Below are 15,247 nucleotides of genomic sequence, written 5' to 3'. Positions count from 1 at the left end.
CGATGTGAAATCGTGCCCTAACTTACGGGGTTTCAACTTTTTCGTCGAACTAAAAAGGCTAAGCACGTTTTTAGTTCTCAAATACACAAAGTTTCAATAAAGGTTTTTAAAGGTTAGCTTATGCTCGGGAATTCAAATGTTGCATCCTAACTTACGAGATACGACATTTCGTTGCCTCGGGATGAGAAGGCGTTTCTACATATGTTCAAATTTATACAAATATTTAAAAATATATCATTAATAAAAGGGGAATCGTTTTTAATCTTTTCAAAATTTTGAATTTCGACTTTAAAACATTAAATAATCAATTCGGTACCAAGTTTAGGCGTTACAAGAGTGGAAATTCTTCCTCGTATGTAACTGACTCCCGAACCCATTTTTTTCTGAAACTCGTAGACCAAAATCATTTTTAAAGTGATCCAATCACACCTCAATAAAATATCGGTGGCGACTCTAATTTTTATTTTTTAAGTCAACTCTATTTTTGTTTTTAAAAAGTGGTTTCGACAGCTGTGATAGAATTTTTTGGTACAATCATTCAACAAATAAAGGGGAAAAAATGGGAAAAAAAGTTTACACCACTACATAAACCATCAACGGGTGGAAGAGGCAAATAGAAACTTTGAGTTCCAGAGTTCACTTATGCTTCTCCACCATTTCAAAAGTTCACTTCTTTTTTTTCCATTACAAGACTTGTTCTTAACTCTATAGTTATTACAACATGTATGATATGAAATTATTATTTTATTAATTGCGGTTGATTAGTATAGGCAGCTAATTTGGGGTTTATTACTTAGTTTAAAAAATCTATTTATCTTAGTTTAATACATGAAAGTTGAAGAACTAAATAAAAGATACAATAGATCTGGAGGCATTTAGTTACAAAGCCGTTTATAAGGTATTTTTCTGAATTATTTTGTGGTGTTAGTTATAAGTATTATGATTTATGTTTCAATTTTTGAATTTTATATTATTAGCTTTAAGTTTTATAATTTTTATTTTATTTTGAATATTTTACTATCTGGTTTGATCTCATGTAATGAATAAAAATTATTTATGTGCAGCTATAAAAAATGACACGTTCGAGAAGTAAATAAGTGAAGCTCCTAGTGATGATTACGGTTGGAGGTAGGGAGAACCTGTTGAAGGTGCTCGTAATAATGTCAAATGGAAATTTTGTGAAAGAGTCATCAAAGGAGGAATAACATGGTTGAAAGATCATTTGGCAACAAAAAAAGGTAATGTAGCACCTTGTCCAAGTGTCTCGACAGAAGTTAGAAAAAACATTGCTCAACAACTTAATGAATATCATAATGAAAAAATTGTGAAGCAAAGGAGGAAAGAAGAATTGGAGGGAAGAATAAGACTAGGAGATCATGGAGATTATGGTGATAGTGATGCTGATGATAAGGAGTTTACTATTGCAAGACGTGAGAGTATAAGATCCAAAATTGAATGGGAAGAAAGGCAACATCAAAGAACAAGAACTGGTCAAGATTCAGTTTATGAAACTGAGGGAGGTAGTAGTTCTTAACTCAAGTATTTAGTAGATCATTCGGTATCCATAATTCTAAAAAAAGTGGGAGGGAACATCAGTGGACTATTTTTAACTCTCCTGGAGCTAGATTAGCGAATATGGATCTTGTTCTTGAAAGATCAAAAAGTTTGAAGCAACCAAAACTCACTACAATCTTCTTGAAAAATGAAAAAGCAAACCTGGGGAAAGCAATGTCAAAGTTAATATTGCATGAAGCTTTACCTGCAAGAATTGCAGAGTCACCATTTCTACAGCCTGTACTCCAAGTTGCAACTGAAGTTGGAAAATCAGTTAGGGGCCCTTCAGCTTATGAGGTGACAGGAGTATATTTGGAAGAAGAGTACAAGGAAATACAAGAATGGGTAAATGCCTTTAAGCCTATCTGGGAAGAAAGAGGTGTGACCATTATGTGTGATGGAAGGAAAGAGACTAGAAATCAACATATAATCAATTTCTTGATTTATACTCCTCGAGGTACTATTTTTAAAAAGTCAATTTATGCTAGCAGTGTTACCTCTCGTACTGCTGAGTATTATTTTAATATAATGGATAAAATGGTGGATGAAATTGGTGAAGAATTAATTTTTCAGTTTGTTACAGATAATGAAGCAATGATCAAAGTCGGTGGTAAAATGTTGATGCAAAGAGAATGCACTTCTATTGGTCAGCATGTTTTGGTCATTGCTTGGATCTTATTTTGGAAGAAATTGGTAACAAAAAAAAGTGTGAGAAGGGTCCTAGATGAAGTAAAAAAGATAACTTCTTTCATATACAATCATACATGGATGATTGATTATATGAAGAGATATACCCAGGGAAGAGAACCCTTACTACCTGGGATTACTAGATTTGTTACCAATTTCATGCTTTGGAGAGTATTGTTAGAAGCAAACAAACACTAAAATAAATGGTGACTTCTTTAGAATGGAGAAGGTCCACATATGCAAGAAAACCAGCTGGATTAGACATGATGGAAGCCATTAACTCCAGCCAATTCTAGAAAAAGGCTGTTGATGTCCTAAATATCCAAGAACCGTTGGTTAAAGTATTAAGGATGTGTGATGGTGATGAAAAACCGACTATGGGTTTTATTTATGAAGCTATGGATAGAGTAAAGTTGGCAATTCAAAGAGATTGTCTCTATTTCAAGAAATATTAGGAAATAGTTGATAAAAGATGGAGTAATCAACTTTATAGTGATTTACATTCTCCTGGTACGTCGTAAAACTTTTAACTTTTTAGATTATGAAATATTTTGTTTAGATATTTATTATATTATTTTTATATAGGATATTTCTTAAATCTGCAATTTCTGTATGGAGGTAATTCCATAAGTGATGTGCTTAATGAAACCATTAATGGGGTTAGAAATGTTATACAAAGGATAGAGCCTAACATGAATGGTCAAGTTTTGGCAATGAACCAGACATTATAATAAAACATTATAAATATTTGGGTAAAGTACACCAACTCTCACTCAGTTTTGATTTAAATGACAAAACAGTCACTCAACTTTCAAAAAGTAACCAATCAGTCCTACTAACCATTTTTCGTTATGTCTGTAATGAAAAAGTGACTTGGCATTTAACCGCCTCCTTGCTGTCATTTAACTAACCAGTTAGAGGGTTTGCTGTCATTTAAACAGCCCCATTTAAGAACCCTAGTTAGACAATAAAAGAATAAGAAGAAGAATAAGAAGAAGAAGACAATTGAAATTCAAATCCAGAAAACTCTAATCCTAGAAAAGACAATTGAAATTTTACATATTGATAAGGAAAAATTAACCTTATTAATAGATCTTAGAAACGAGAAGAAAAATAAAATAAAATTGGATAGGTTGGCAGAGAATGAAGAAAATTAATGGGAATTGATGGTGTGACCACTTCTAGCCGTCGTTCTCTTCCACCATCATAAGAATAGATTACTTCTAGATCCGTTGATAGGGAATGCTCCAATGTGTCTCAATTTCTTTCATCTTTCCCCCCACTTATCAGACGAATAAGTGTATTGACTTGCCGTCAAATGTAGTAGTTAGTTCAGGTCAATTCCACACTTAAAGAGCTTGTTTTCTAAGAAATTTAGGATTTTAATTTACATTTTCAATATTTAGGCTTTAGGATAGAAAGTTAAGAAAAATAAGTGATTTTAACACATTTGGTAGGTGTTGTGACCCAATAGGCTGATATGGGCATTACATTGTGCTAATTGGTTTAAATGAGTTTGTAGGATAGATATATAAAGGCCCAATTGACGTGGAAGCAAAGGTCAAGTGGTGCACAAGCTTCCTGGACCATCAAAGCACGAAAGGAACGATACAAGGTAATATTTAGGTGCCGTGTCGCACCACGCAAGGAGTGTGGCGCGATACAAGGCCGACATGTTGCCCAAGTTATAGCCTCTCAAACCCAACCTAGACGTTATTGCTGAATCATGAATATTACATTGGCCATTGGAATGACATGAAAAAAACGTTCCTATTTTAAATCACTCTTTAAAACCAATTGTCGTTTTATTTAAGACTAGTGATCTCAATTATTTTCTTTGTTTTAAGAAAATCATATAATTTCAAAATCATTAAGTGTTTTTAGAGTTTCGTTTGTAAAGATTAATTATTTTGAAAATGCTAAGTTATATTTGTTAAAACAAACTTTTAATTATTGCAACAAAAAATTAAATTAAAATCATATTGTTGTTAAAAATTAATTTTCTATGTATTTTAAATAAAACATCGGTGAGCGATAAAAACTCCAAATCATGCAAATATAAAATAAAAATCCCTAAATATAAAGTCTCATGTCATAGTCCATAAGAAAATCATTACAGTCCCAATAATAATCATATAATAAAGTTTTAAGTATTTAAAATAAACCATCTGAGAACCCTTGCAATAGCCACGTCCAAGTCCTAACCTTGGGGATTATATGAAATCAAATCAGAAACTAAGGGGTGAGATAATAAGCTTAGTCTGAGTCTTAACTTATATAGCAAACAATAATTTAAAACATACATTTCAGAATATAGCAGAAAATATATATAAGCAATCCAATTTCACAGATGTCAATATGTATGACAATGTCGATGCAGAGTTTTTCAAAAATGTTCCTACCCAACTCCGCTACACACCATAAAAGAGTTCCACAGGACTCATCCATCCAATAACATACCAAAATTGTGAACAAACAACCAGATGTTGTAGATATATTGCCGAAATATATAGATATACCACCAAAATGTGTAGATCATTAGACTACTAGAAAATTCCTCCTTATAGTATAATCCCAACCCCATGCAATGTGATATTGCATATAGAAATAGATATATCTCAAAAGGCATCTTAACATGCGATCATATTTTGTTAACAAAAATAGTAGGCATGGGTTTTCTTTTTATGCTTATCAGAACAAAAATAATAGTGTCCATGATTTATCATGATATCGATTTACTCAATCAAAAATTATTTCATTTGATCGAATAAAATAGGTGTTAGAACAAACATATAAATTTGTCGATCAACAAATAATTCAACAAAAGTTTGTAGTCATAGTACACACCTTAACCCATTTCGAACATTATATTGGCATAATCGACTAACACATATTTAAACTAAAATTTAATATTAATAATATTCACACAACCAAATCTTAAACTTTTTCATATGTAAGAACATAAGGTAAGACACACACCTTTTTCGATCATCCAAAATCTCAAATCTAAATTGTGGTATTCTCTTGACCCAAATCGAATATTTAACATATGGTAATATTTAAGTTATTCTTGTATTAAATCTAATCTTACGAGATTCAAATAGAAAAGTAATTTTTTGTTAACACTTACATTTCTACGGTTAAATATAAATTCCACTCCATAAATCACAGAAGATTGCATACTTTGACAACAATACTTCAACCCAAAAACACGAAGTTAGAATATTGTATTTAATCATCTCTTTAAAAGTCAGAAAATGTTGTTGACATCCAAGATTTAGAGTACTTAGGATCTTGATAAACAAAAAATCAAACATGGTGGTAAGGATCATAGAAGATTATGAACGACGCCAACAATATCTAATATATCACACAAGTAGAGACAATGAATAGATTTAAGTTACAAAAAATTGAACATGGTGGTAAGGATCATCGAAGATTATGAGTGACGCCAAAAATATCTAATATATCACAAAAGTAGAGACAATGAATAGATTTAAGTTATAAATATAAATAAAAAATTATATGTGAAGAAAAAGAAAATGGAAGAAAAACTATTGGTGTATGGTGATTGCCTACGACGGGTGAAGATGATCATGGAGGCAGACGACAATAGACAGTGGTAGTGGCTAAGAGGGGTGGCGCAAAGGTGACTCAAAGAAGAAGGACTGGCGTATGGTGGTGGGATGAATGAAAGTCACAAAAAAATAAAAGAAAGAGAAGCAAAAAGTAGTTGTGAGCAACTAAGAGGGGCCGACACAGGGAGGTTGAAAGGGAGGAGGAAAGAGAGAAAAAAAGTGTTGCAAGAATGAAAAACAAAAAAAAATGCATGCTTCATAAGGGTTGGACAACTACACCTAATCAACACACCACAATTTGGAAAGAGAGGGATACATGGGAAGTAAAAGTTGGATCATGAAGGGGACAAATGGAGTGGACAACGATAGGGAGTTTAACTCCTTTATAAGGGAGGAAAGAGTCTCCCTTATAAGGAAACTAGGAGGGACACAATTAGGGGTTTTGACCAAAATTTAAATGCAAAAATTTTAAAAAAAGGAGAGGGGAACCAAACTTGGGTCATAAGGGAGGCTTAGGTTACTCCTAACCACTAGGCTAGAACTCACACTTGTTCAAGGATTAACAAGAACTAAATTTAAATTTGGTCTGACCACTCTACCCTTCTTAAAAAAATTTCGTCTGCAAAATTCACCTGATCAAAACAGATAGGGATATTGTTGAAGATTATAGTCCCTAGGCTCCTAAGTAGATTCATCAGTGCCATGATTTCGCCATAACACCTTTACTAGTTGAATTTACTTTTTCCTTAATACCTTAACCTCACTATCCAAGATCTAGACTGGATCCTCCTTAAAAGATAAATTTGATCTCACCTCGATTTCCTCAACCAGAACCACATGAGATGGGTCTGATTGGTACCATATTAGCATAGAGACATTAAACACATCATGGATATGGTCCAACTCCAAAAGGTAACTCCAGCTTATAAGCCACCTGTCAAATTCTCTTAAGAATCCTATAAGTTCCAATGAACCTAGGGCTCAGCTTGCCCTTCCGACCAAACTCAAAACCTTCTTTCAGGACAATACCTTAAGGAATATCTGATACCTGACACTAAACTCTGCATCCTTCCTCTTCAAATCTGCATAGGATTTTTGTTGATCCAGTGCCACTCTCAATTTGGCCTAAATTACCTTAACAATAGCCTCAGTCTTCTGAACTAAATCCAAACCCACCATTTTCTTTTCACCTAACTCAGTCAAACACAAAGATGTCTGACACCTTTGACCATACAATGTCTCATAGTGTGCCATATGATTGCTTTATTAAAATTTGTTATTATACACAAACTCTACTAGTGGCAAACGGTCTTTCTAACTACCTCAAAAATCGATTACACAACCCCTCAACATATCCTCAAGAATTTGTATTACTTGCCCAGATTGCCCACCAGATTGTGGATGAAAAGTAGTACTAAAGTCCGATTGAGTACCAAGAACCTCATGTAGCTTCTTATAAAATCAAGATGTAAAAAAAGGATCCTAGTACGAAATGATAGATACCGATGCCCCATACAGTTTCATTATCTCTGAAATATACAATCTCACTAACTTTTGTAGAGAGTAATCTATATGGACTGGTAGGAAGTGAGCTGACTTAGTCAGTCTTTCCACAATCATCTAGATTGAATCCTTCTTAGTAGGTGTAAATGGCAACCCACAAACAAAATCCATAGTCACTTTCTCCCACTTCAATTAAAGAATCTAAATAGGTTGTAACAAGCCAGAAGGGAACGGATGCTCAACTTTAACTTGCTGGCATGTTAGACACTTAGCCACAAACTCGGTTACCTCATGCTTAAGACGTGACCTCCAATACAGTTCTTTCAAATCCCACTACATCTTATTCCTTCTAGGAAGCATAGCGTAAGGGCTACTATACGCTTCCTAAAGGATAGACTATCTCAGGTCTTTGTCATCCGACACACAGTATCTTCCACGATAGCACAAGACAGCATCAGAGTCAAACCCAAAGTATGAAGTCTTACCCTCATCAATCTATTTAATTCGAGGCATAAGAGAAACATTTAGAGGTTGCTTCATATTAACTCCTCAACCATAGTAAGCTTTACTTGTAACTTCACAAGTAATCCTCCATTCTTTGACAAACTCAACTTAGCGAACTTCGCTCTCAAATCGATCATTGACCTCCTACATAGTTCATCAGCCACGATGTTAAGTTTCCTCGGATATTACTCAATGGTACAATCATAGTCCTTAAGCAACTCTATCCATCTCTGCTGCTTTAATTTAACTCCTTTTGGAAGAGAAATAACTTAAGGCTCTTGTGATCCGTGTGAATGATACACTTCTCACCATACAGATAGTGTCTCCAAATTTTAATGAAAAAAATAATAACTGCCAGCTCAAGGTCATGAGTCGAGTAATTACATTCGTGCGGTTTAAGTAGTCTCAATGCATAGGTTACTATCTTACCATATTGCATCAGCACACAACCAAGACCGGTATGGGACGTATCACTATAAACCACATAATCCTTCCCATACTTGGGTTGAATCAGAGCTGGTGCTTGAGTCAACATGAACTTAAACTTTTCAAAACTAGCTTGCTGCTCTTTAGTTCATTTAAAAGGAGCACTCTTCGTCAACAGCTTAGTCATACAAGTCACAATAAGTGAAAATCCTTCCAAAAACCTCCAATAATAACCAGCTAATCCAAGGAAACTTTGGATCTCACTAACATTCTTAGGCCGCTTCAAATCCAATATGGCCTCAATCTTCTTCGAATCACCATGGATAGCCTTAGCTGATACCATATGCCTCAAAAACATCACCTTTCAGAGCTAGAATTCACACTTACTCAGCTGAGCATAAAGCTTCTTCTCACGGAGGATCTACAAAACAACCTTCAAATGTTCATCGTGCTCAAATTCAGGCTTAGAGTAGATCAAAATGTCGTCAATGAAGATAATAACAAAATAGTCAAGGGAAGGCTGAAATACTTAGTTCATTTAGTCCATAAGAATAGCTGGAGCATTCATAAGAGCAAATGCCATCACTAGGAACTCATAGTGACCATACCGAGTACTGAATGCGATTTTAGGTGCATCAGATTCCTTCACCTTCAGGTGATACCTTAAGTCAATCTTAGAAAATGTCGTGACACCTCTGAATTGATCAAATAAGTCATATTTCCTTAGTAGATAATACTTATTCTTTATAGCCACCTTGTTCAGTTGCCAGTAATTGATATAAAGTCTCATAGATCCATATTTCTTCTTAAGAAATAAGATGAGAGCTCTCCATGGCCAAACACTCGGTTTTAGGAACCCACAATCCAAAAGTTTCTGAAGTTGAACCTTAAGCTCCTTACACTACTTAGGTGCCATACAGTAGGGATCAATGGTCACCTAAGTAGTCCCAGGCAACAAATTTATCCTAAATTCAACCTCTTGCTCCTAAGGTAATCGAGGCAACTCTTTTGAAAAAATGTCGAAAAATTCACTCACGGTACGAATACCTTCCACAACTGATCCACTAACAATCATGTCTAGAATGTAAGCCAGATAAGCTTCGCATCCCTTACAAAGAAACTTTTCAGCCACTAAAGCGGAGATCACCATAGATAAGTAATCTTTACACACACCCACAATCCTGATCTCCTTACCAACAGATGTCTTCAAAGTGACCCTCTTCAAAGTGTAATCTAAACTGGCTTGGTGTTTCACGAACCAGACCATACCCAAAATGTAACCCTTCAAACCCGGTGTAGACATTATGCTCGAATCGTGAAAGTCACATAGGACACCTAAACTATGATTCTATCCTATCGACGGTTGAAAACTTTAAATACACTCTCTTTTTAGTAAAACCGCGGTTACCTTGGTTATTTTGAGAAAAAAGGTTTATTATAAGATCCAATATTTATTAAGTTAGGTTTGAAGCACTAACATGGTTTGTGGAAAACTCTTTTCAGATTGTTGCTTTTGAAAAATAACTTTGATTATCTTTGTTGCAACAAAAAAACCAAATAAAAATCCCAATTATTAATTAAGCAAACTAACATGCTTAATTCAGTTTCAATATATAATAATAAGTCATTCTCATGTGTGAAGTTATGCATGCATAAAAAATCCCTAAAATAGAAACAGTCCCAAACCACAGTTCAAATCAGTTTACAGTCCAAAAATCTAAATAAATTTAAGGAAACTTTAAATAATAATTCAATAAAAATAAATATGAAGTCTGAACTCCGTCATACATCCACATACCAAATTCGGTCCTAGTTTCGTTCATTACCAGAGAAGTTGAAGTTATGGAGTGAGCTTAACAAGCTCAGTGTGAGTCTAAACAACCAAGCATATTATATACATTCAAGCATTTTCTTATGGAACCAAATAACACAATAAAACATCAATAGTAACATTTTTATGTAACATGATCAACACACAATGTACATGTGAGTTCCTACCCAAACCATCTGCTCCACACCACAAGTTCCCCAGAACCCGTTTGCCAAACTCCAATGAATTCGAGCAAAGCTCGATGTGGTGAAAACCACTGAATAAAATAAAGGAAAAAATCTACCGAATAACAAATAGTGCGATAAAATCGCCATTCCCCTCGGTACTTCTAGTGCAGTGCGCTGACTACAAATAAATGTAGACTTAATATGATGCCAGCACTCCACGGAACTCCTCTATCAACCACAATAAATACCCATCCCAATGCACATGCAATATGTCACACAATCTCATACATAACCATAATTCAATACTTTCAGATTTAATTGGCATGTTGAAGACGCCCTCAATTACAAAATAATTTCAATGAATGGAATTGATAATCCAACTTTCAGTTTACCATTAAAATGGTATCATTCAACAGAGCACAATTTCATATACTTGTACGAACTTTTCATTGTGCATGTATACCAATATTTCCAATATTTCGTAGCAATTCTTTCATACAAATATATCATGCATAAATTTCAAAAAAATCATGCTATACATACCACCAATCATATATCAAATAGATCAATCATTCATCACCATATCAGTCACGTAATTATACTGTCAAACTAGAAACTTTGCTAACATGTCAAGTTGTTAGGGCTTGAAACGTACCTGGTTCGACCACTCACAAATTTAATTACTTAGCTATTAAGCCAAGCCCGATCAGCAAGCTAATCAATTAAATCATAATAATTATTATTACCAATCAAGTTATTGAGTTTAGGACTCATACCTTATTTTACGCTTTTTTGCAACACATTAGCGAATCTTACGGTTTATCTAATAAACTTTAAAACGAACCTAAATTAAAATTAGTATAAAACTCAATCAATACACCTCTTAAATAGACCCTAAACACACAATTATGGGTTTGATCCAAATCCTCACAATTACAACTATTTTTCGAATGCAAACTAGTTAGATTTCTTACACTAATTTGAGGCAAATTGTAGGCACGAACATCTTTTTGATCTAGTACTAATTTGGGGCATTTAATTCGGCACCTAACATATTTAATTATTTAAAATAAGTTTCTAATATATGATTAAAAATTTATTATCAATTAACAAGTTTTCCCAATATCTAAACCGAAACTATTCACTAGTTTGCAATTAACCACACTTATGCTTCCCGAATTGTCAAGTCTAAATTGTCTATTGATCAATATCAATTTTCCCTAATTAAAAAATGTTTAAAGGCTGATTAGGAGGGGTTCAAGAACTCAAGATAATGGTGGAAAAATATGGGAAATAAATACATAAAACAACCCCCTTTTCTTGCTCATAGGTACGCGCTCTACTACCCACGGTGGCCAAATTGGGGCTAATTTAAAAGCACTTTTCAGATCAATTAAAAAGCTAGAAAATACCCATCAAATATTTAAAAATCCCCAAAATTCTAGATCTGAAAATTTAGGTTTTTCTTTGACAATATTTATCAAGAAATTGGTAGAAAATGAGATCTTATACAAGCTAGATGATGGAATCGATCTTGAAGATTCAAGATTTCAAATTTGGGGCTGAATATATTAGGGAAAAATGGGAGCAAGCTGGTGGAGAAGTTGATCAAAATATTGTGGAAAAAAGAAAATAAATATATGATAAATGAAAGTTATTGGCGGCAAAAACAATGGAGGAAGAAAGAAAAATAAAATTGAAAGGAGGAGGAGAGGATGAGAGGGATGGCTAGAGTGGAAAAAATAAAATTAAAGGCTGATCATTTTGTGTAAAAATAATATTTATACCTTGATTTATAAGGGTATGGACGACACAGTCATTCAAAATTTAATTATTTGCAATGGAAAGGATTTGAACTTGAGACATTTTAATTTCCATGCTTTCTCATTTAACAACTAACCATTGAGCTAACTTCTAATTTTTTTATATAATTCTACATTCTCATTAAGCTAAAATTTTAGATGTTACACCATACCCAATATTAGATCAAATTCCACGAAAGGCAACTCCATCAGACCTGCAAGAAATATTTTCCCCTAAACTTCGAACGGGTATCTCCTATAAATCTTATTCAAAGTAACAAACTGTCCTAAGGGATTGTCTACAGTTACATCAGTAATAGTTTCTTTTACCTATATCCTCAGTTTATCAGGCACCAAATAGGAAACACACGAGTGTGTAGATCCAATATCTATCAAAGCGAAGTACTGAACAAAATTAATTGTAAAAGTACCTGTTATGACATCAAATGCATCATGATTCTCTCTATGGTAGGCCGTATAAACAAGTGCAAGCTATCTGGCATTAGTCTGATCTACACCATGACTTGGTGCTCGTTGTCCCTGCCCAACATTACCGCCTCTATCTTGACCTTGACCCCTCTGAGGCTGCTATCCAGGACTTTGATTTTGAACTTTGTTCTACACTAGCGCTTGCATCTTATCATTATGACGCGAACAATATTTATTCTTATGGTCTATAGACCCACATATCAAACAGGCACCCATCCTTCTCCAACAATCACTTGGATGTTGCTTACCACAAGAAGCATAGTTCTGAATCCTACCTCCAGTACCGACTAGCAGAGTACTCTGCCAAGGTCTATCATCTTTGGCCAGCTTAATGGGTTGCGAAGCCATGACAGTGGGACCAACATCCCTCTTAGTAGGGGCCTTAGCATTTTTTCTCATCTCACACTCCACACACTTAACTTCCTAAATAGTATTCGTTTTCTCCACAAAATTTTTGAAAACCCTCTCTTGGTGTGGGGTGACGTGGATCATCAAATCATACCGTAACCCATTTTCAAATCTAGTACACTTATCCTACTTTGTCGCAACCATCCCCTAAGCATACCGACGGAGCCTTAAGAATTGGGCCTCATACTTAGCCACAGACATGTGTCATTACTTAAACTTAATAAATTCACGCCTTTGGGTTTCAACATATCTAGTATCCATGTATTTCTTATGGAATGCTTCTTGGAAATAGTCTTATGTCAATCTCTCCTCCTACGTATCTTTCATGATAGATTGCCACCATCGATGGGCCTCTCTCTTTCTTTCGAAGAAAGCCTCAACGCTCGCGTTCTACGAGGAACTTTTTTTTACTTTTTGACCATGATGGTGGTAGTAGTGCTATTGACATTAAAGTTAAAGGAGGTAGATTAGTTGTGGTGTTGAAGGAGAAGTAGCATTAAAGAAGAAAATGTTGACCATGAAGCAAAAAATTAAAGTTATCAAGAAAGAGAAGTTAATGTATAAGATATTATTTTCTTGCTCTATGTTATGTATTGTATGCATCACCATAGATTTTTTTTTTTGGAAGTAGTGGTAAGAGGCATATGCAGCTAGCAGTTGCAAATGTTAATTGACCAGTATTGGTTGTCTTTTTATTTATGTAATTTAGCATTATGCTTGGAAGTTATGATCAATATTTGTTGTTTATGCCTAATTTAATTTAGCTTGGTAAAAAATGCAGTGACAATAAACATAAGACTGAAAGGACAAATTTAGCTAAGCATATATTTTCCCCATTAAAATTTGGATAAATGTACTGTACAAAAGCATATGATTAGACCATACACCATTCACTCTATACACCATTCACGCTATGCCGCCAAAAACCAGAGTATGAGTGAGCTATACATGAACCACAAAAAACAATCTAACATATTGGTTTTCAATACAACAAAATAACATTCAACATTGGTGTATTCCAAAACTAGAATGTTGTAGGCTCAAAATATTGTAGGTAAAATACCTTACACTGTCCTTTTTGGATCATGAGCTATCGCAAGATGTTCTTACGAAATAGAAAACAAATACAAGATAAATGTTGTAGGCCAAGCTAGTTTTGGCACGTATAACTAGCATATGAGATGCAAATAGATAAATGAAATTATGGTACCCTGGATAAAATGATTTGCTTGACATAGGAACTTCGCAAATAAAAAATAATCACTTACTCGAAAATCTGAACAACCATAAAATCTCCTCCCCAGATTTAAAACACTCCATGAAGTGTCTCTTGGAGCTAACTTATTGCAGTGACATTTTACTGCTAGTCCATCGTAGACATACTCCCTCCGCGATGAAGTAACAATATTTTCATATGAAGATTTTTTCTTCGAACCATTCTAACCATGCGTTATCCAACCTCTAGACTAACTATTCGAATTATGTGAATCCATAATTTCAGACGACAAGGAAGAAAAATAAAAATTTTTAGAAAGATTAGGGATTTCATGATTTGGTTCTAATGAATTTCACAATTTGGTTCTCAGGGATTAAGGATGTAGAAAATCCCTCAATCAGTGATTCAAAAAGGAGATTGCTTAAGATTTTAGGGATTCAATAAAGATTTTGGATGTTATAATTTAGGGATGTTATGGATTTGGGGGATTTTAGAATTTGAGAAAAAAAATCAAATTTAGGGGTTTGAGATGATTTGGGGGATTTAGGGGTTTTTTTTGTTTTATGTTTATTAAATTTGTTTAATTTTTTTGTCATGTCAACATTATTATTTAAATGTCTGCCACATCATCAATCAACTAAAATGCCACATAGACCAATTTTTTTGATCAGCTGTTGACTAACGGTCAGCTGACTGTTACTGTTTCAACTGGATTGATGCCTGAAAAATCCATTATGTTGAGGGCCAAAATCAGAAAAAAAAGGATTAGGGGCATATATCCAAAATCCCCCTAAGGTGGAGGGATTTTTTGAAATTATGCCTATTGAAAATAATCGATACTTTTCTTAAAAACGATACCAAAATAGTATTATGTTTCTCATAAACTGTACGAAGTATCGATCCAGTATCGATGCCTATTTCAGGATGTATGGATAAATTATTTTTTAAGTATCGATTATTTTATTCCAATTGTCACTGAATTAGCATTTATGACAAAAAATATTTATTCCCTTTTTGGAGGTATTGGTACTCGTAGTTGCAGATGAAATAAATGCTCTTGTTTTACATCTCCAATGGCCATA

General features: G+C 34.1%; 1 protein-coding gene across 1 annotated transcript; it reads left to right on the top strand.

Annotated features, from left to right (window-relative positions):
- The first annotated feature begins 1,635 nt into the window (after positions 1 to 1,635).
- Positions 1,636 to 2,439, top strand: LOC105795901 (uncharacterized). The gene has a single exon (XM_012625552.2). The coding sequence runs from the start codon at positions 1,636 to 1,638 to the stop codon at positions 2,437 to 2,439; it is 804 nt and encodes a 267-aa protein (XP_012481006.2).
- The last annotated feature ends 12,808 nt before the right edge of the window (positions 2,440 to 15,247 follow it).

Source organism: Gossypium raimondii, chromosome 3, assembly GCF_025698545.1.
Source record: "Gossypium raimondii isolate GPD5lz chromosome 3, ASM2569854v1, whole genome shotgun sequence".
In the NCBI taxonomy this organism is placed as follows: domain Eukaryota; kingdom Viridiplantae; phylum Streptophyta; class Magnoliopsida; order Malvales; family Malvaceae; genus Gossypium; species Gossypium raimondii.
Note: the sequence above shows the minus strand (reverse complement) of the source record. Positions and strands in the feature narration are given on the sequence as shown.